The sequence below is a fragment of the Rattus rattus genome, chromosome 18 (genome assembly GCF_011064425.1).
Source record: "Rattus rattus isolate New Zealand chromosome 18, Rrattus_CSIRO_v1, whole genome shotgun sequence".
NCBI lineage: Eukaryota > Metazoa > Chordata > Mammalia > Rodentia > Muridae > Rattus > Rattus rattus.
In genome coordinates, this window is record NC_046171.1 from 5,939,256 (window position 1) to 5,958,231 (window position 18,976).

The following is an 18,976-nucleotide window of genomic DNA, read 5'->3' on the forward strand; positions in this document are numbered from 1 at the left end:
TTAGTGGGTAGCGTCGCTTGCTGTCAGGTCAAGCCTGATGACCTGGGTTCTATTTCTGGGTCATGTGTGACAGAAGGAGAGACCTACTCTTACAAGTTGTCCTTAGAGTTGGGCACGGTGACACACAACTAAATCCTGGCACTCAGGAGGCAGAGGCAGGATCTCTGTGAGTTCGAGTCCAGCTTTGTATACATAGTGAATTCTAGGACAAGCAGAGCTACACAAGGAGACCCAGTCTCAAAAGAACAACATAACGAGTTTCCTCCGTCACACACACACACACACACATGTAAATACACTAAAAAATTAAAAATTCTATGTATGTTTGCATAAAGTGCATGAGAAGCACTTGGCAGCCATAGAGCAGGCATGGACCTCCTCCTCCTCGTATATGGACCCAAGAGACAACAGGGGCCTCAGAATTATTTGATAAGGGGTCTTAATTCTGGTTGCACATTTATGATTTTGGCGATGGCTGAACACTCGATTTATACCTACCGTCGACTGGGTTTGCAAATGTTATAAGCGTGAGTGCACACAAACCTCAACAGGGACAACTTTGGGTGACAACCACTAAAGACTTAAAAACAGCTAGCAAGGCTGACACAAAACTGACAAATGTCATCAGTATAGAGTATGGACTGAAGTGCCAAACTGCTCCTCATACATATGCACAATGACTTTGCCAATTAAAAATATAAACATGGGGGGGGGCATGACACACGCCTTTAATCCCTGCATTCAGGAGGTAGAGGCAGGTGGATCTCTCTGAGTTCAAGGTCCGCCTGGTTTACACGGTGATTTCCAGGGTTACACAGAGAAACTCTGCCTCAAAGAATAACGGCTCGGTGGTTAAGGGCGCTGGCTGTTCTTCCGGATTCCATTCCTGACTCACACGTGGTGGCTCACAACCACCTGTAATTCCAGCTCTAGGGAATCTGACACCTTATTCTGGCCTCCACGTACACGCTGTACACAGACAGACATCCACGCAGGCAGAGCACCCGTACACATAAAATAAAAAGAATAAAAGAATAAAATAACATCATCACACGACTATCCTAAAAGCAGAAAGCTAAGAAGAAACTCATACGCCCACGGCAGGCAAGGGGTTAAATGATGCTTCCTCAATACCACAGATATCACCAAAGCTCCCAAAACAAGGCTGGAGAGCACAGAAAGGGATAGGGAAACAAGTTACTAACAGAATGATGTCATTTCCATTTTTAAAAAAGATTTGTACAGAGAAAAAGTCCAAGTATGCAGTGCACAATTTTTTTTAATTTATTTATTTATTATATGTAAGTACATTGTAGCTCTCTTATGATACACCAGAAGAAGGCATCAGATCTCATTACAGATGGTTGTAAGTCATCACATGGTTGCTGGGATTTGAACTCAGGACCTCTGGAAGAGCAGGTGGTGCTCTTAACCGCTGAGCCATCTCTCCAGCCCCCCACAAATTTTTTTTTAAATTGCATGTGTGCGCTCTTGTGTTTTGAGATTTTTCTATGACAAAGGCAGGTGTTTATAATCCCAGAATTAAAACATATATACATAAAATAAAACAAACAGACAAACAAAAAATCTCGGCCAAACACAGAGCTGCACTGATCCCAGTGGTGGATTTCTGATTTCGAGGCCAGCCTGGTCTACACAGTGAGTTCCAGTGAGACCCTGTCTCAAACGAACCAACCAAGCAACCAAACACACACATATAAACTGTGGGGTTGTCCCCTGAGTGAGTAGTCAACTAGTGAGCTGCAGACCCGATCTGGGCTGCCACCTGCCTCGGAGCTGCTTTGTCCCTGTCTCATTTAATGTGAACAGGCACAGGATCCACCACAGTACATGGTGACATGTGACATAGCTATATCACAATCCCACTAAAGGGGCTCACTAGGGTTTCTATTGCCATGATAGACATCATGACCAAAAACAACCCGGGGAGGAAAGGGTTATCTCGGCTCACGATTCTGTGTCACAGGTCACATTCCATCATCCAAGGAAGTCAGGATAAGAACCTGGGGTAAGAACCTGGGGCCCGGAACTGAAGTAGAAGCCACTGGGACTATTTCTTACTGGTCTGCTCAGCCTGCTTTCATAGACAACCCATGACTACCTGCAGTGAGCTGGGTCCTCTCACGTTAGTCATCAATCGAGAAAATGCACCACAGGCTTGCTTACAGGCCAATCTGATGGAGTCTTTTCTCAGCTGAGGTCCCCTCTTGCCAGATAACTCTAGTTGACATAAAAACTAGCCAGCACACCCCACAACCTCAAAATGCCAGAGATTCCAAACAGTAAGCAAGGGCTCAAAGACCTGCCTTAGCTTTGCCCCTCTAATGTTTTAAAACTGAGATTCCTAGGACGGGCACGGACCTGTACTCTCCTTTGGGGAGGCAGAGGCAGGCAGATCTCTGTGTGTTGGAGGCCAGCCTGGTTTACAGAATGAGTGTCAGGACAGCCGGGACTACCTAGAATGATGTTATTGGGGGTGGCGGGGTAGGCTGAGATTCATCTACTGTGAACGAATCAGGCAGGAGCCTGCATTATCAATGACTATAATTTAAAATGGCAACATGAGAGACAAGTCCTTCAGTAGGCTCAGTGGTCCAATTCATCAAAGGTGGGAGCAAGTGGCTCCCGTGGAAGGTCCTAGTGGCCGCAGTCTATTCTGACTCACCTGACATTAGAGCGATGGAGACCCCTCCAGGCTGACTCTACCTATGAGGACATAAACTTGGAGACGCTTCCTAAGCTATCTTTGTCACAAGCTATGACTGATGTCCTGAGCTCCAGGGTGGCAGCCTAAAGGCAGCTCAGTCGCCTAGGTCACATCCACCCGAGCGGCTCAGGGACTGCAGTGACAGGGCCTGCAGATACAGCTGGCTTTAAGACAGACAACTGGTTTATTTTAAAAACTCCTTTTTGACTTGTAAACTAAATGAACTTGATCTATAAATTACTGAGGAAGGATAAATTGGAAGCCTACCGTGTAATTTCCCGTGCTGTCGCCACTAACTCTAACCACACCAAAATCACCGAGGATGTACTATGGATGCAACTTATTACACAATGTAATTTCCTACGCCACAGAGAAATCTCCTAGTAATCTTCTGGCTATCAGTGTGGGAAACATTTCCCCAGGATGCGCTCTACAAAGAATCCCTTGCTCCTTCCTACCTGGCCGGCAATGTGGCTTCCAAGACAAGCTCTCTGCTGTCTACTTTTCGGGTTTCCTTGGTGTCTGTGCCCTACAGATCCTGGTGTTTACTTTCCTCCCAAAGACGGGGGACAGAAATGACCTGGACTTCCTTCTGAAGACCCAAATTCACAGCTGTTTGGGGTAAACAAACTTGGAAAGCGGACTGAAGGGGTTTTCCGGAGAGAAACTTTGTATCCATTTTATTTCTACTTTGTATCTGCACCTGTCATGTCTCCCCTTGACTTGGATCTTTGCTAGGAGAAAACCAACCTAGAGAGCAGGACTTTTTTTTGCTGGTCCTGGTCCCTGACTTGTGACAGTGAAGAGACTGAGGCTGAGCCAGACACAAGTCAGAAGTTCTCCCACCCTCTACAACTAATTTGGTGAAAACTGAACCGAGCTGGAGAATGTGGAGAAACCGGGAGTGCCTGCGCCACGTGCGCGCACACACACATACACACACACACACACACACACACACACACACACACACACACACACACACATATACACACACACGCGCGCAATCTTCTGCTCCACATGCTGTCCTACTTAGCTTAAGGGTGGCATTCCCAGCCAGGCCATCGTGGCTTTATCTCAGCGCTTGGGAAGTAGAGGAAGGCGCATCTCTGTGAGTTTGAGGCCAGCCTGGTCTACAGAGTGATTTCCAGGGCCACACAGAGAAACCCTGTCTCCAAGAAAACAAAAACACAAGCACCCAACAGAACCTTCTAGATTTTTTTTTCTCTTAGGAAAGACTCAAGTCAAGCCTAGGCCTGACCGGCGTGGGCAAACTCCAGCCCTGCACTCCATTCCCAAGCCAAGATCCCAGATCTAAAGTAACACCCAGGGCCAGGGTTGCTACTTTGTTTTCTCTTTGTTGTTTTGAACAAAGTAACCATTCTCCTTTAGAGAAAGCCATACCTCAAGAGCAATTCCAAAACTAAGGAAGAGAGCTCCTAGACAACAAAAATCACGCAAAAGAACAGTATCCTAAGAAATTCTCCGGACTTGAAAGATGGCTTAGACATTTTAAAAGCACTGGCTCCCCTTTCAGAAAACCTGGGTTCAGTTTCCCAGCAGCCACCCAGTGGCTCACAACCACCTATAACTCCAGTCCTGGGGGATGCAGAACCTTCTAGAGTCACCCGGGAAGCAGGCCTGCACTGGTACAGACACACATGCACTCATGTAGAAGTTCTTTAAGTTTGCTGGGGCTGTAGCAGAGTCCTTGCCTAAGAGGCTCAGTACTGGACTCAATGTTACCCTCGTACCTAAAAAGGCTTTCTAATGAAGACAGCTCAGTGAAAGGTCCCAGGTGGGGCGGGTCCTGACTTGTACGCTGGTTTTTGTTTTTATTTGGGGGTCTTTGTTTGCCTATGTGTTGACTTAGAACAGGAACTTAAATCGGGCAAATACACAAGACCATACCACACTGCCCACTGCCATTTTACAGGGTTTTCCTCTTCCTTAAAGGGTTAGAACCATCTCTCCTTGTTTGCTTCCTTTCACAAGACGGCAGAGTTAAAAAGGAGCTTAAAACCACATCTATGGGCACTGTCTAGATTCTCAGATCTCTTCAGCAAGCCTCTGTGGTGACAGAATTGTCCTGAACTGTGACAGAGCCTCCTTCCTGACCAGCACCTTTGACTTTGTTCCTCTTGCTGAGTCCCGTGCACCTCCCTTCCCTGTTCCGTCAGCAAACACCAATTCGTAACTCACCACTCAACCCATAGTTCTGAGCAACTACCTGATCAGTTTCACGTTTCATTTTCCCTGGCCCTTTGGCCTTTTAATCTAACTCTTACTGTATTCTCAGACAGAAATTGCTTTCCAAGAAATCAACTGCTTCATTGTAAACCTAAACCCAGCCAGCTCTGTTACAGCAAAGTTTCATGTCTGCTATGTGCTTGGGACTGAAAACACTCAAATCAAGAAGTTTAGCGGTGAAAGGTATCTTGTCCCCAGCTTTCAAGCTATATGCATCCATGAAACAGAAAATGCGCCCAAACCACATAAAGTCTAATCCATGCAGTGCAGCTTCTCTGTAGCACTAAACACTCTGGAGAACTAGCTAATCTACTGATTATTGGTAGAATAACAAAAATTATATCTGCATTATTTTGGATAGAAAATTAAACATCTACTGAACACAATCTTTATTTAATGACTAAAACTCAGAAGAGACAGTACACTAGTGCTTTGGGTCTACTCAGGTGTGGAGAGCTACAAACCTCTATTTCCAAAGCCTCAAACAACTAAGGGGAAAGTGGGTACACTTAGCTGCACATTTCATTTTGTCAGTTTGTCACATGCATACCCTACGTGCATACATATGTACAACGCCTACAAACGTTCTAAATGAACTGTGCATATGGTGAGAAGGGCTAATTCTGACCTGGCACCTTCTCTCCGATAGCTCTGAGGTAAATTTCACAGTGCATCTAGCAATCACTTGGCCCTAAACAAAGCCAATGATGGGTGGGGCTGTTAATGAACAGCATTCAATGTCTGTTTGAGCAGGTCCTCTCTCTTACTGTTTCTAACCTGCCACTGCTCAAAGAAGAGATCACCAAGCAAGAGAGAACACCGTTTAAATGTGTCTGAGCGGAGTATACCTATAATCAATCACAGCACTCATTCAGACTTGGAAGACAGAGAATCAGATGTTCAAAGTTACCCTGGGGTATATGAGTTCAAAGCCAGCCTGGACCCTGTCCAAAAAACAAACACAAACAAACAAACAAACACAAACACCCTTAAATTAAAACATGTCGGACACAGTAATTTGTACAACACAAGTGCACAGGACCTACTGCGTGATGAACTGAGGACCGCTCCCAGTGAGCTCACAGGATGTGTTAAGAACTGTGGTACAGTGTGGTCACCACATTAATTACCCAAGGCAGTATCCATGCGACAGGTACCAGTGTCTTCATCTCACAGACAGTAGGGATCAAAGTACTTAACTTCCACAAGTCCAGCAACAGTCAGTGCTGGCAGAAGAATTCGGACAGCCTGACTCCAGCACTAGTCTAATGCTCTATGCTGCAGAGAGGGGACGGTAAACCACAGGAGTCAGCAGAACACGGTATCTTGTAGGCTTAGATTTTTCAAAACCAGAGTCTCCAAAGAGAGCAGGACTTTGCACTTCGGTGTCTGTAAATGCTGGTAGCAGAGATCTTCTTGGCTGAGAGTGCGATTCAGATGCTCTCTCAGTGGATGAGGGCTGTGGGAACACTGTCAAGCCCATGACCAACAGCGACTTAGGGGAAGAAAGGGTTTATTTCAGCTTAGAGCTCTCAGGCCATACTTTATCGCTGAGGGAAGTCCAGGGTGCCATCGATCACAGTGGGCTGGGCCCTGTGCCGTCCATCATGAGGTCTTCCCTCAAGCAAGGCTCCCTCTTCTCAGGTGACTCTTGCTTGTGTCGGCTGACGAAAAGACAAGCCAGCAAACAGAGCAAGGACATGAGAGCTACAGAGGCAAGCAAAGGGGGGACGGAGAACTACTGTATATGACATATGTGTCCCCCGAGACCTGTGTGCCTGAGGATCATCATGGGGTGTGTGAGGCTAAGACTCAGGTACAAAATAGCTCTATGAGAGATGGGACCTGTGAGGAGAGAAGGGAGTATTTTGTAATTTCAGAACACACCGGAGGGGTTGGTAAGAGGGCGCAGCTGGTAACATGCTTGCTCTGTAGGCACCAGGACCCAAGTTCAATCCCCAGAACGCACCTAAAAATGCCCTCTGCGTGTAAACCCAGTCTTACCAGTTTCCACATATGTGTACACGCATACATGCAGAAAGAATACATACAAAACCTATGTGGGATGACTGGGGGAGAAGGGTCATAAACACATGAGGAAACAAACACCGTGTGGTTCGCAACAGCTATACCCAGTGCAGCTCTAAGCTCCGTAAACGTCAAGATTCCAGTTTTCAGTACTAATGAGGCTAGGATACACCAGTCGCGACACCAAATTAGGAGTCCATGGCTTCCAGTGATAACTCACGGTTCCAGGCAGGAAAAAAGAGTAGGAGTACCTTCCTCCACCTCCAAACCTACAACAGGGGCCTCATGGTTATGTAGATGCGTGACCTTGGGGTTGGAGAGGTGGCTCAGAGGCTGCTCTTCCAGAGGTCCTGAGTTCGATTCCCAGCAACCACATGGTGGCTCACAACCATCTATAATGAGACCTGGTGTCATCTTTGGCCTGCAGGCAGGCATGCATGCAGGCAGAACAATATATATAATAAATAAACCTTAATAAATGCATGGTGCCCCTAATTAATGACACACCCAGTGTAGCAAGGGCCTAAGCAGAGGCCTTCCCTCCCGGCAGGAGACTGAGAGACTGGGAGACTCATAGGCATCTGTAGCTTCTTTCAGACAGAGCAGCCAATGAGGAGTCCAGCAGCGATGTGACTCTAGGGAAGGGACACACCCACTCATGCTTTATGGAAGAAACGGGAAAAAGCACTGTGCTCAACAGACCTGGCAGTCTTGTTTAACTATGTATGTGGCAACCGGATCTCAACAACGTCCCACTGCCTCTGAGGGCACACCAAGAGGAACCTGACCTGTATCAGAGGGCAGAAGATGTGCGGAAAGTCTATGTCCCCCTCCCCCGAGGCAGAGGGCGTCCATGGCAAATCCCCAAGTACCACATCATCCGTGCAGTTTTCCCTTGCCGCTCAGCTAAAGGAGTACGTGCAGAATTTAAAAAAAAAAAAAAAAGTGGGAAGTCCAGCACATGGGAGGCACTGCCTAAAAACAAACAAAAAAAGAAAAGAGGAAAAAAGTGTTCCGTGTTTAGTTGCTGAGCGCCTGTGTGCTGGCTGGTTTTACACCCACTGACACAAACTAGAGTCACCTGAAAGGAGGGAGCCCCAACTGAGAAAATGCCCCCATAAGATCCGGCTGTAGGGCATTTTCTTAATTAGTGATTGATGGGGGAGGGCTCTGCCCACTGTAGGTGGTGCCATCCCCTGGGCTGGTAGTCCTGGGTTCTATAAGAAAGAGGGCTGAGCAAGGCATGAAGAGCAAGCCAGTCAGCAGCACCCTCCATGGCCTCTGCATCAGCTCTGCCTCCGGGTTCCTGCCCTGTGTGAGTTCTGGTCCTGACTTGAGTGACCGGACTATGATGTGGGAGTGCAAGCCATTAAATAAACCCTTTCCTCCCCAACTTGCTTTTAGTCATGGTGTCTCATCCCAGCAATAGAAACCCCAACTGGGAGACTCTGTCTTCAGGTGCTAATATAGGGACTGAGAATACAAGTGTGCTGATACAAGACAGGCTGCTAACATGAGAGCCAAAAGTATACCGATCCATTCTTATTTGCCTTTAAAGGCACGACTACTCAAGATCCCAAGCAGGAAGTCCCCGAGTAGTCCACAAACAGCAAACAAACCCTGCCTCTGAACAGGGTGTGCTTCCTCTGAGCATTCCCAACTACGTGCAATCTACCCAAACCTTGACTTCAAAGTCAGCCTCGGTGCACCTCCCCTGGAGATTCTAACCTATCCCAGAGCAGTGTCTGTCCTCTGAAGTGCCAACCACTACCAGCGAGGATCTCAATTTATTTAGAAGCTGATCATCCCCTGAGGAGATGGCTCAGTCCATAGAGTGCTTGTTCAGCAGACAGGAACCCTTGAATTTGATCTAGCACCCATGTTTAAAGGAAGAATAAAGAGAGAGAGAAAAAAAAAAAAAGCCAACGTGGCTGTAATGTTAGTAATGGGAAGACAGAGGCAGGGAAATCCCTGGGACTTGCTGGCCAGCCAGTTTGGCGCAATCAGCAAACTCCAGGTTTTGGGGGAGAGCAAGTGAGGAAGACGCCAGATGTCAACGTCTAGCCTTCATCGTGCACATGCGCGCGCACACACACACACACACACACACACACACACCACACAGAAAAACATAGGCACACACACACAACCATTCTACTAGAATCAGTACTTTTTATCTATTCAAAAAACTTTGATTACCACCTATGAGCCAGTATTCTTCAAGAGACTGAGTGCAGCCAAACAGAATCGGCTTTTTCCCCATCAAAGGAAGGGGAGGGTTCTTGTATAGTGCTTTTAAAAATCTTCCTGAAAATATGTGGGTTGAGACTCAGGACTGAATGAATACCTATTTATTAAAGCCGTGGGTTTCCTGGTTGCAACCTCTCCAAGCTTACTTAAACTGAAGGTGCATGAACCTACAGGGAACAGAAGCTAAGGAAGCCACTTCTAAATGAACTTCCACTTCTTAAAAACCTCAAAAGAACAAGGAAGGAAAAGAAAACAGCTACGAAAGCGCTGCTGAACCAACACATTTTGTGCACTCTGACAGAGCATTTCAATCCCCCTTGTAAACTACAAAGAGTGACCCCCTATTCCCTCCCGACGCCTTGCAGCCCGAGATTCAAGCGTCTAAAAGATCTCAGAAAGTTGAACGCACCTCAGCTCCCTTAAGCAAGCCTTGGTTTCTTTGCGATTAAGTCCCAGGGGGAAATGAGCAGATGCCACTTGGACGAACCCAGCCAGAGTGACAACAAGGAAACGACAAACTGAGCTTCAGGCGCCAAGAGGGGCTCACAGACTGAACACCTCGTGCGCGATCAACGCAGAAACAATTTTAAAAACAAACAAAAGCTGGGTTCTGCACAGCCCGGGTGGAAGGTTCCTAAGTTCCTAAGAGAAGGAAACGAGAATGTGCTCCAGGGGAGCCGCGAGGCTGCGCGCGGCGTGGGAGTTCCTGCAGGATGTGAGAGGGATTCCGCGAATTCGGTCTGCTCTGAAGTGGCTTTTGTGAGAAGCGACAGCTGGCACCTCACGGCGGGCGAGGGTGACGCCGAGCTGTGCCATGCGGCGCGGGCTGCCACCTGGGCACTCCCCCCATTCTCCGCAGCCGCGACGCCAGACACGAGAGCCCCGGCCTGCGCCGCGCGCGCCGTAGGAGCCGCGACCTCTCGGGGGAGCCCGCGCAGTCCGGACTGCGAGCCCCGGCGCGCGCACTCACCTCAGCAGACTGGAGAGAGGGTGGCTGGAAGAACCGAGGCCGCCGCCCCCGGAGCCGCCGCCGCTGCCGGAGCCGCCGCCGCCGCCGCCGCCGAAGCCGGAGGAGAGCCGCTTCCCGGACAGCAGCTTCTCCACGGCCGGGAGGTGCCCGGTGCGGGCCGCCTCCAGCAGCTCCTGCTCCTTCCCCATCCCCAGGACCGCCACCCCTCGAACCCCAACCCCGAGCCTTGCAGAGCCAGCTCAGGCTCCTAAACTTTCCGTCTCCGGGCAACGCACCCCTCAAACCGGCCGGGGACGCCACCCCCTCTCTCCCCCTCCCCGCCTCCTTGGTCTCCCCCTCCCCTGGTGGCGCGTCACTTCCGGGATCCGGCGTCACGCGTCACCGCGCCCCCGCGCCCCGCCCCCTTGCCCACCTAGTGGGCGGGGCTCGGCGCCGCCTTGCAGGTGACCCAGGGTGGCAGAGTGGAAGTCCGGGCGTGCAGAGTGGAGCCTGGCGCAGACGCGGTTCACGCCCAGCGAACCCGCCCATTCGACAGGTGGGAGAGAAGGAAGGCAGCACACTTGTTGGAGCTTTCCGAAGTGCTCTCATTCCCAAAGGTTTGGGACCTCATGGGACTGGAAATGCGCTCATTGGTCCAGGCACCGTAGAAACAAAAGAAAGGCGGTAACGGGTACCCATGTTTTCAATTCCATTCAAGACACATAGATTAACTACGAAATAGGCGCGGAGACCTAGAACTAGACTTGAAAAATCCCGCCCTCTGGTGCTTCCTTGAGGGAAGGCCAGAGAGTTTTTACGATGCTGTTAGCCTGGCATTGTAGCACTCGCCGTTTGTCCCAGCAGTCGGGAAGCAGAAGCCGCCGCATCTCTGCGAGTTTAAGACCAGCCTGGCTTACAAAGCAAGTTACGGGCTAGCCAAGGCTACATAATGAGACCCTATCTCAAAAAGGGGGGCGGAAGAGGCGGTACGGGAGTGGCTGGAGAGGTGGCTCCGTGGTTAAGAGCACTGGCTGCTCTGTCAGAGGATCTAGGTTTGATTCCCATTCCTTGTGGCACCTCACTGCAGTCTGTAACTCCAGTTCTAGCGGATGTGATCCTCTTCTGGCCTCCCAGGGTACCACGAACGCGTGCGGAGCCCAGACTTATATGCAAAACACCCATACACACGAAAGAAAAAGTTAAGAAATCTTTTTTTAAAAGATTCATTTATTATATGTAAGTACACTATAGCTGCCATCAGACACACCAGAAGAGGGCATCAGATCTCATTACAGATGGTTGTGAGCCACCATGTAGTTGCTGGGATTTGAACTCAGGACCTCAGGAGGAGTAGTCATTGCTCTTAACCACTGAGCCATCTCTCCAGCCCAAGAAGTCTTTTTAAAAGGTATATCCTCGCTCTCCATCCTACTAATTCTTCCAATAAATGGTCAGAAGAGACCTTCTTTCTCTTAGTTGTCGTGAGAAACATTTTAAAAGATTTGGGGGATCAGTCCCAATTTTTAATATTGGTGGGCTGAGGGGAAAAGGTAATGGGAAGAAGACGACTGTTTGCTTGCTTATTGTTTTTTCTGGTTTTTCTCAGGATACTAGCTAGCCCTGTTCTAACGCGAGGCAGGTGGCCAATAGTTGAGACGATGAATGAAATTCAACGTTCTGGCTACGTTCAACGAGTTGGCTACGTTCTGTTGGCACTAGATAGAGATGCTTGCGAAACAGAAGGTAAGCCCAAGCAGTTCCCTGGTGGACACAAGCCGGTGGTCTCAGTTCTTTAAAAAATACGAGGTTGGGTCGCTGCCGGAAGTTGCTCAGTCCAAGGCAACAACAGGGACGAAGTTTTCTCCCTGTTCCCTCGACTTTGCGCTGAAGGAGTCAAGTTAAAGAAGGATTCATTGGCATTGCATTCCCAGGAAGGAGAAGAAAAAGAAGTCTCTCGGTAAACGAATGTACGCTCTTTCAAAAACGCTTCTTCCCTAAAGCCGAGGCTCTATACTAATACATTTCTTTCTCGTTAAAACAAAGTCAGTTTACATGAAGCCCCTGAGCCATGAACGCGCTTCCGAAAATGACCCCTCCCAGGAGCCGTGAGCGTGACGTCATCGCGGCGCGACGTCAAGCCTTAAGCAGCAGCTCCGCGGCACGGATTGCTGACCCTCACTCCTTCGCCCAGTGGTGCTGTCATCGCCTCTGACCCCCTTCTATCGCGATGGACAACCTTGGGGAGTCGCCCACGGACAAAGCCGGGGAGCCAGGGGAGTCAGAGGAGATGAGGGCTACTCCTGGAGCCCCGGTGTCCGCCGACACTGAGGGAATCCCGGAGGAAACTGACCGGGTTGGAGACGCGGACTCGAAAGAAGCCGCAGCGGAAGAAAGCGAGGTAGGTAGAAGTTTGTAGATAAGGCTGCAGGAGTACCCGGGTTGTGCTCTCTGACTGCTTCCTGGTTTCCAAAGCCAGGAGAATTAGAATTCACCACGACTCTATAAGTCTGCAACCTTGAGGGGCAGGGGAGGAGACGCGAAGGTGTAAGTGTTGTTTCGGTCCCATGCAGTCAGCTGAAGAAGGAATGGATTCCAGAACTGCCTGAGCTACAAAATGAGTCCTGCTTCTATCCCAGGTCCTTTGGGAGAAGGGTTGGGGAGGGAGGAGGAGACAAGAAGATAGAAGATGGGGAGAAAATGATTCAGGATAAATACATTTAAAAATCTGAAGCACAAAGGTTAGAAACATGCATATGTCAGTAGTGGAAAGTAAGTTGAAAGGGCTGTTAAATATGTAATGTCTTCTCTTTCCCTCTCCAAATTTCCGTACGAATTTAAATATGAATTTATTTCTCTCTTCGTCGTCGTCGTCGTCGTCGTCGTCTTCTTCTTCTTCTTCTTCTTCTTCTTCTTCTTCTTCTTCTTCTTCTTCTTCTTCTTCTTCTTCTTCTTCTTCTTCTTCTTCTTCTTCTTCTTCTTCTTCTTCTTCTTCTCCTCCTCCTCCTTCTCCTCCTGTGTGTGTGTGTGTGTGTGTGTGTGTGTGTGTGTGTGTGTGTGTGTGTGTGTGTGTGTGTGTTTGAGACAGGGTACCCTGGCTGTCTTTGAACTCACCCTGTAGACCAGGCTGGCCTCGAAGTCAGAGATCCCCTTGCCTCTAACTTCCAAGTTTCAGTATCAAAGACATGTGCCACCACTGCCCAACATAGGTTTCATTTTAAAGGAACCATTAAACCTCATTAATGAGTTTTGATGTATTAAGATTCTATATTAGGTTGGTCAGGACAAAATGTGGGTTACTCTTGTGAACAAAACTGTTAAGTGCTTAGGTGAAGAGGGACGCAAATAATAAACATAATAATAAAATAATAAAAATAGTAAAAGTTTTTAGCTTAGGGCAGGCAAAGTGGTTCAGCAGGTAAAACCTGGGAACTGGAGTTTGATCCCCAGAACCCACTGTTTCCACAGAGTTGTCTACTTGCAAACACACACACACACACACACACACACACACACACACACACACACACTCTCATACTGTATGCATGAATGTGTGTAATCATTGAAACTTTGTGAGTTTTTAAAAATACACTTTTACTATGTGAGTGTTCGGCCTGTGACTGTTTGCCATGTATGCACCTGGCACGTTCCCTGTGGAAATCAGAAGAGGGCGTTAGATCCTCTGAAACAAGAGTTGCTAACGACTGTGAGCTGAAATGTGGGCGTTGGTAATCAAACCTGGATACTCTTCGAGAACAGCCAATGCTCTTAACCTTTGAGCTATCTGCAGTTTTTAACTTAAACTCAAAGTCATGGTACAAGTCTGTAATCCCAGCAAGGAGGCTTAAAGCAAGACAATTTCCACACGCTGGAAACCAGGGAGTGTTGGGCCACCAGTGCAGGCTACAAAATGAGACCTTGTGTCTTAAGTTACAAAAGAAAAAGTAAAGGTTTCAAAACTGGGCGCGGTGACGCACAGCTTTAATCAAAGCACTCTAGAGGCAGAGGTAGGTGGATCTCTGAGTGCCATGCCAGCCTGGTCTACAGAGAGAGCTGCAGAACAGACAGGGCTATGTAAAGAAACTCTGTCTCAAATTATTTTAAAAAAAAAATGTTTCTAGTCTAGTAATGGGAAAGATCTCATGGTCCAGTAGAGAAAGGATCAGAACAGAGCACTGTTCAGGGGGGTGCTCCCAAGACACACACGGAGGAGACTGTACTGGCATCTTCTACGGAGTGAGGCCAGAAGGGTGGGCCCAAGGGAGAGTGGCTGTTTGGACCCTTGGCACTTTCCCCATAATGTGATAAACAGATACAGGATCTCTATGTCATCGTGGCTAAGCTGGGAAACTGGATTCTTCAGTTTCTTTCTCAGCTGGACCATAATCCTCCTTGAGGAGATAGACCGCCTCCTATGCAGGGGGTCTAGGCAGTGCCTAGAACCAGATAGCCACAGCATAGAGCTGCTGGGCTGGAGAGAGGAGGGTGTCTGCGGACCTTGCCCCACCCTGAGAAGTGTCCCAAGTACGTAACGAGAGCTTCTGTCTGTCTTTCCAGCTCAAGAGTCAGGATGTCTCAGATGTAACAGCAGCTGAGAGGGAAGACCCATCATTACTTACTCCTGCAGCCAAAAAGCTGAAATTAGACACCAAGGACAAGAAGGAGAAGAAGCAGAAGGTGGACGAAGACGAGATTCAGAAGATGCAGTGAGTCACTAGCCGTCCCCAGCCCAGGCTCTAGCTCCACTCTGCACATTCACTCTCAGTCACTTTTTTTGTTTGCCTTGAGGTAAGGGCTCATGAGGCTTAATAAGCTAGTCTTGAACTCCTGATCCTCCTGCCTCAGCCTGCTTAGAGCTGAGATTACAGGCATGAGCCACTGTGCCTGGATATAGTTTCAGGCCAGCAAGATGCCAGGTAAAGGTGCTCCACTGAGCTCCAATTTGATCCTGGGAAACCATGTGGAAGGAATGAGTTCCTGGAAACTGCTCTCTGATCTCCAAACAGGCGTGCTCCTGACAGACACAAAATACATACATGCATGCATGCATACTGGGAAGGACATTAAGTAGTTGCTTTTTCAAATGCTTTCTTTGTATACTACATTTGGTCAATGTTTTTCCTTTTCGTTAAATATAGACTCATTGGAAATGACTCAGAATACCACCCCACCCCACCCCCCAAAAAGCCCAAAATCCAGCTGCTGGAGCTTATGCCAAGGGTGTATATCTGGGAACATTGGTGCAAACAGGGTCCTCAGGAGCATCAGTGCCTTCTGGGTGTACTGTATCTCACCCTGTGTGTGAATCACACCGTCAGCCCTGCACTTACTCTGGCTAGGATTCAACAGCACCGTGTTTCACCTTTGGGACACCTCTACATCTTCTCTGTTTCTCTCTATGATAAACTAGCCATATTAACTACTGGTATGAATGTTTTCAACATATTTCTTGGTTGAGGAAAACTGTGATCTTGTTTTAATTGAGTTAACATTTCAAGTTCCTTGGTAATACTTAAGGTTTTGGGTTTCTTGTTTTTTCTCCATCTTGATTAGCCGTTGATATTTTTTGTGAATTTTCTATTAAGTGATGGTTCATCTTCTAAAACTGGCTCAACCATCTTTTTATTTAAAAGAATGAAAAAATAAAGGGGACTAGAGGGACTGCTCAGAGGTTAAGAGCCATCTGCACTAACCGAGGACCAGGAAGGCTCAGCTCCATAGCAAACTGCTTACAGATGCCTCCAGCTCTAGCTCTAAGGGGTCTGGCACTCCTGCTGGTTTCCATGGACACCTACGCAAATGTGCATGGCACAAGCAAACTGACTTACATAGATACGTCAGTTGTTTTGGTTTTATAAAGAAACACAGGGCTGGTGATGTGCCCAGCAGGTAAGGGCACCTGCTCGACAGCCTGAGTTCAATCCCCATGAAGTTCAACTCCCTGGAAGGAGGAAGCTGTCTTCCATCATGGGTGCCCCTCTGCCCACCACAGACATAGGAAATAGACTCAGTCATTTAAAAGAAAAGTGTTGGGGCTGAGGCTGGAAGGCAGAGCTAGGAGGATCACGGTGTACGCTTAGCCTTGATTTCCCTCTGAACTTAATACTGAAGAACCCTGATTTGAACATAGGGTTCTGTAGTAGGTGTTTACAGTCGGTGGGACACACAGCCAGCATAGTACTGTTTTCTCCTCACATTGCTGTCTTAGAAAGAGCAAGGTGGCCTCCACCTCCTGAGCAGGCAGGCACCACCTTCCCAGCTGCCTTTGTGTTTCCCTTTTCTCCTTCCAAGGTTCCTGGGAGTGGAAATGTTGCCATTCCTCATTAGTGACCCCTGAAACAGTGTCTGCCGAGGCTTGTGTGCTGACTTGGGACTTTAGTATTCATTCTCATTAACCATCCTAATTACTCAATTCTTGTCCAGAATCCTGGTCTCGTCTTTCTCTGAGGAGCAGCTGAACCGTTATGAAATGTATCGCCGGTCAGCTTTCCCTAAGGCGGCCATCAAGCGGGTAAGGCTGGGCTTGTTTTCCTCGTTAGGAAGAAGTGAGGCAAGGCTCCACAGCCATGGTGTCCTTCAGCATTCTGAAGTGAGATGGCTTAGGGAGAAAGGATCACCTCTCACCATCTGGCCAACTCCAGCAATTGAGACCATTGGTCTTTTGCTGGTTTGGGATTGGTTTGCTCTTTGACTGCTGTGCTGTGGGTAAATACCATGTGTGTTGGTGCCTGTGAAAGCCAGAGGAGGGCATCAATCCCCTTGACTAGAGTTAGAGGTGGTTGTGAGCCACCCAGTCTGGGTGCTGGAAACTGGACTCTGGTCCTCTCCAAGGGCAGCAGGCACCCTCACCACTGAGCTGTCTCTGTAGCCCACGTCATTTGGCCATCAGCCGTCATGTCACTTCCTGGCACTCCATCCTGAGCCAGCCATTGAGCATGCTAACACCAACTCTCTCTCTCTCTCTCTCTCTCTTCCCAGCTGATCCAGTCCATCACTGGCACGTCTGTGTCCCAGAATGTTGTCATTGCCATGTCTGGGATCTCCAAAGTTTTTGTCGGGGAAGTGGTAGAGGAGGGTGAGTGCCGTCGGTCCCCCTCATGGGGACCACATTCCCAAGGCTGTCTCCACCAAGGCACGTTAGGGTCCCCAAGGTGGCCTTGTCTTGAGGAGAACATCACTGATTTTATTATTGGGTGTGTGGAGCTGGAGGGCGGGGGTGAGACCACCTAGGAAATTCCTCTCCTTAGCCCAGAGTGACAGAGACAGCTCTGTATTTTTCATCAGCAGACCTTGTTTCAAAAGCAATGCCTTCGGGGATGGGGATTTAGCTCAGTGGTAGAGCACTTGCCTAGCAAGCGCGAGGCCCTGGGTTCGGTCCTCAGTTCCGGGGGAGAAAAAAAAAAAAGACAGACCTGATCAAAAGCACGCCTTGATAGCAAGGCCCTGCTGGGAGCTCTCCCGATCAGGGAGAGAGCTTCTCATTGCTAATCTCTGGCTTGTGGTATATAGTACAGTCCCTGCAGGATATAGTAAAAGCCAGCGAGAAGTACTTTGTAACATCCTTTTCTCTTTTTGGGGGGGTGCGTAGGGCTGGTGCTTTTTGAGACAGGCTTTCTGTTTAGCCTGGCTGGCAGTTTTAGAACTTGCTCTGTAGACCAGGCTGGCCTCAAACTCACAAGAGATCCACCATCTCTGCCTCCCAAGGGCTAGGATTAAAGGCGTGCAACACCACGCCGTTCTCTTAAGTTTCTTCAGCAAACTTCACAAAAGACAGAATTACAACTGGAATCGTGATTGTAATCTTGTGATGATATTGTTTCCTTCCCCCACACTAGCCCTGGATGTGTGTGAGAAATGGGGAGAAATGCCACCCCTGCAGCCCAAGCACATGAGGGAGGCCGTCCGGAGGTTGAAGTCCAAGGGGCAAATCCCCAACTCAAAGCACAAGAAAATCACCTTCTTCTAGATCTAACGGAGACTGTTCCAGGCTCATCATCGCTGGGCTTCTGTGGTGAGGCGTTGTTGGCAGTGTGCCAGGACGCATGATGCTGACTTTAATGTTTCTGTTCCACCTGCAAGGCATGCAGTGGGACTCAGACTTCAGTCAGTCACGGACTATCCTCGGGCATGGTGAAGACTCTTTGCTAGTTTGAAGAAATATACAGGGGCCATTAGTATCTTCTGGAGAGGGAGGTGGTTTCAGAGAAAAACAAGAGACTCTAATGGCTTCACATTGAAGCCTAAAGTTGCTAAGATTCAGGTTGTTTCTTGCTCTGGATTTCGAAACATAAACTTGCGATCATCTGCCGTGTAGCATTTCAGGTTCTCCTGTGTATTGTGTGAGGGATCGGTAAACTTTTCCAACCTGTAGGAAAGTTTATTTTATTTTGTTGAAGACAAAACTCATTGTTCTTCCAATAAAACTTGGCTTTTTTTTTTTTTTTTTTTTTCTTTCTTGTTTTTCAAAACAGGGTTTCTGTGTTGCCTTGGCTGTCCTGGTGCTCATTCTGTAGACCAGACTGGCCTTGAACTTGTAGATCTGCCTGCCCTGACCTCCCCAAGCGCTGAGATGAAAGGCTTGGGCTGCCCCCATCCCTACCCCCAGCCCCCAGCTTGGTTTTGTTCTTTGTTTTTTCCTTACTTCTTTTTTTGACTCAGTATCATTGTGTAGCTCTGGCTGTCCTGGAACTCATTATGTAGACCAGGCTGGACTCCAACACACAGAGCACCACTATGCCTAGGACTAGTATTGGCTTTTTCATGTAGGAAAAAAA

At 48.3% G+C, this 18,976-nt stretch overlaps 2 protein-coding genes across 5 annotated transcripts in view; one reads left to right on the forward strand and one right to left on the reverse strand.

Moving 5' to 3' along the window:
• Positions 1-10,532, reverse strand: part of Anks1a (ankyrin repeat and sterile alpha motif domain containing 1A) — a 148,657-nt gene extending 138,125 nt beyond the window's left edge. Inside the window, exon 1 of one of the 4 annotated variants that reach the window (XM_032888304.1) lies at positions 10,227-10,532. In XM_032888304.1, the coding sequence (XP_032744195.1) occupies positions 10,227-10,414 (188 nt within the window). In that variant the 5' untranslated portion in view covers positions 10,415-10,532. The remainder of the gene's footprint in view (positions 1-10,226) is intronic. The other 3 variants (XM_032888306.1, XM_032888307.1, XM_032888303.1) reach the window with 3 other exon arrangements.
• Positions 10,533-10,627: 95 nt separating this feature from the next.
• Positions 10,628-18,643, forward strand: Taf11 (TATA-box binding protein associated factor 11). The gene is made up of 6 exons (XM_032888308.1): positions 10,628-10,761; positions 11,812-12,603; positions 14,760-14,908; positions 16,626-16,713; positions 17,181-17,277; positions 18,038-18,643. The coding sequence occupies exons 2-6, from the start codon at positions 12,433-12,435 to the stop codon at positions 18,166-18,168; spliced, it is 636 nt and encodes a 211-aa protein (XP_032744199.1). The 5' UTR covers positions 10,628-10,761; positions 11,812-12,432; the 3' UTR covers positions 18,169-18,643.
• Positions 18,644-18,976: the final 333 nt, after the last annotated feature.

Excerpts from the sequence above, each read along its gene's own strand:
- Taf11 (XM_032888308.1), top strand. The coding sequence starts at position 12,433 with ATGGACAACCTTGGGGAGTCGCCCACGGACAAAGCCGGGGAGCCAGGG. Across the intron at positions 12,604-14,759 it reads CCGCAGCGGAAGAAAGCGAG|CTCAAGAGTCAGGATGTCTC; the intron begins GTAGGTAGAAGT and ends CTGTCTTTCCAG. Across the intron at positions 14,909-16,625 it reads GACGAGATTCAGAAGATGCA|AATCCTGGTCTCGTCTTTCT; the intron begins GTGAGTCACTAG and ends ATTCTTGTCCAG.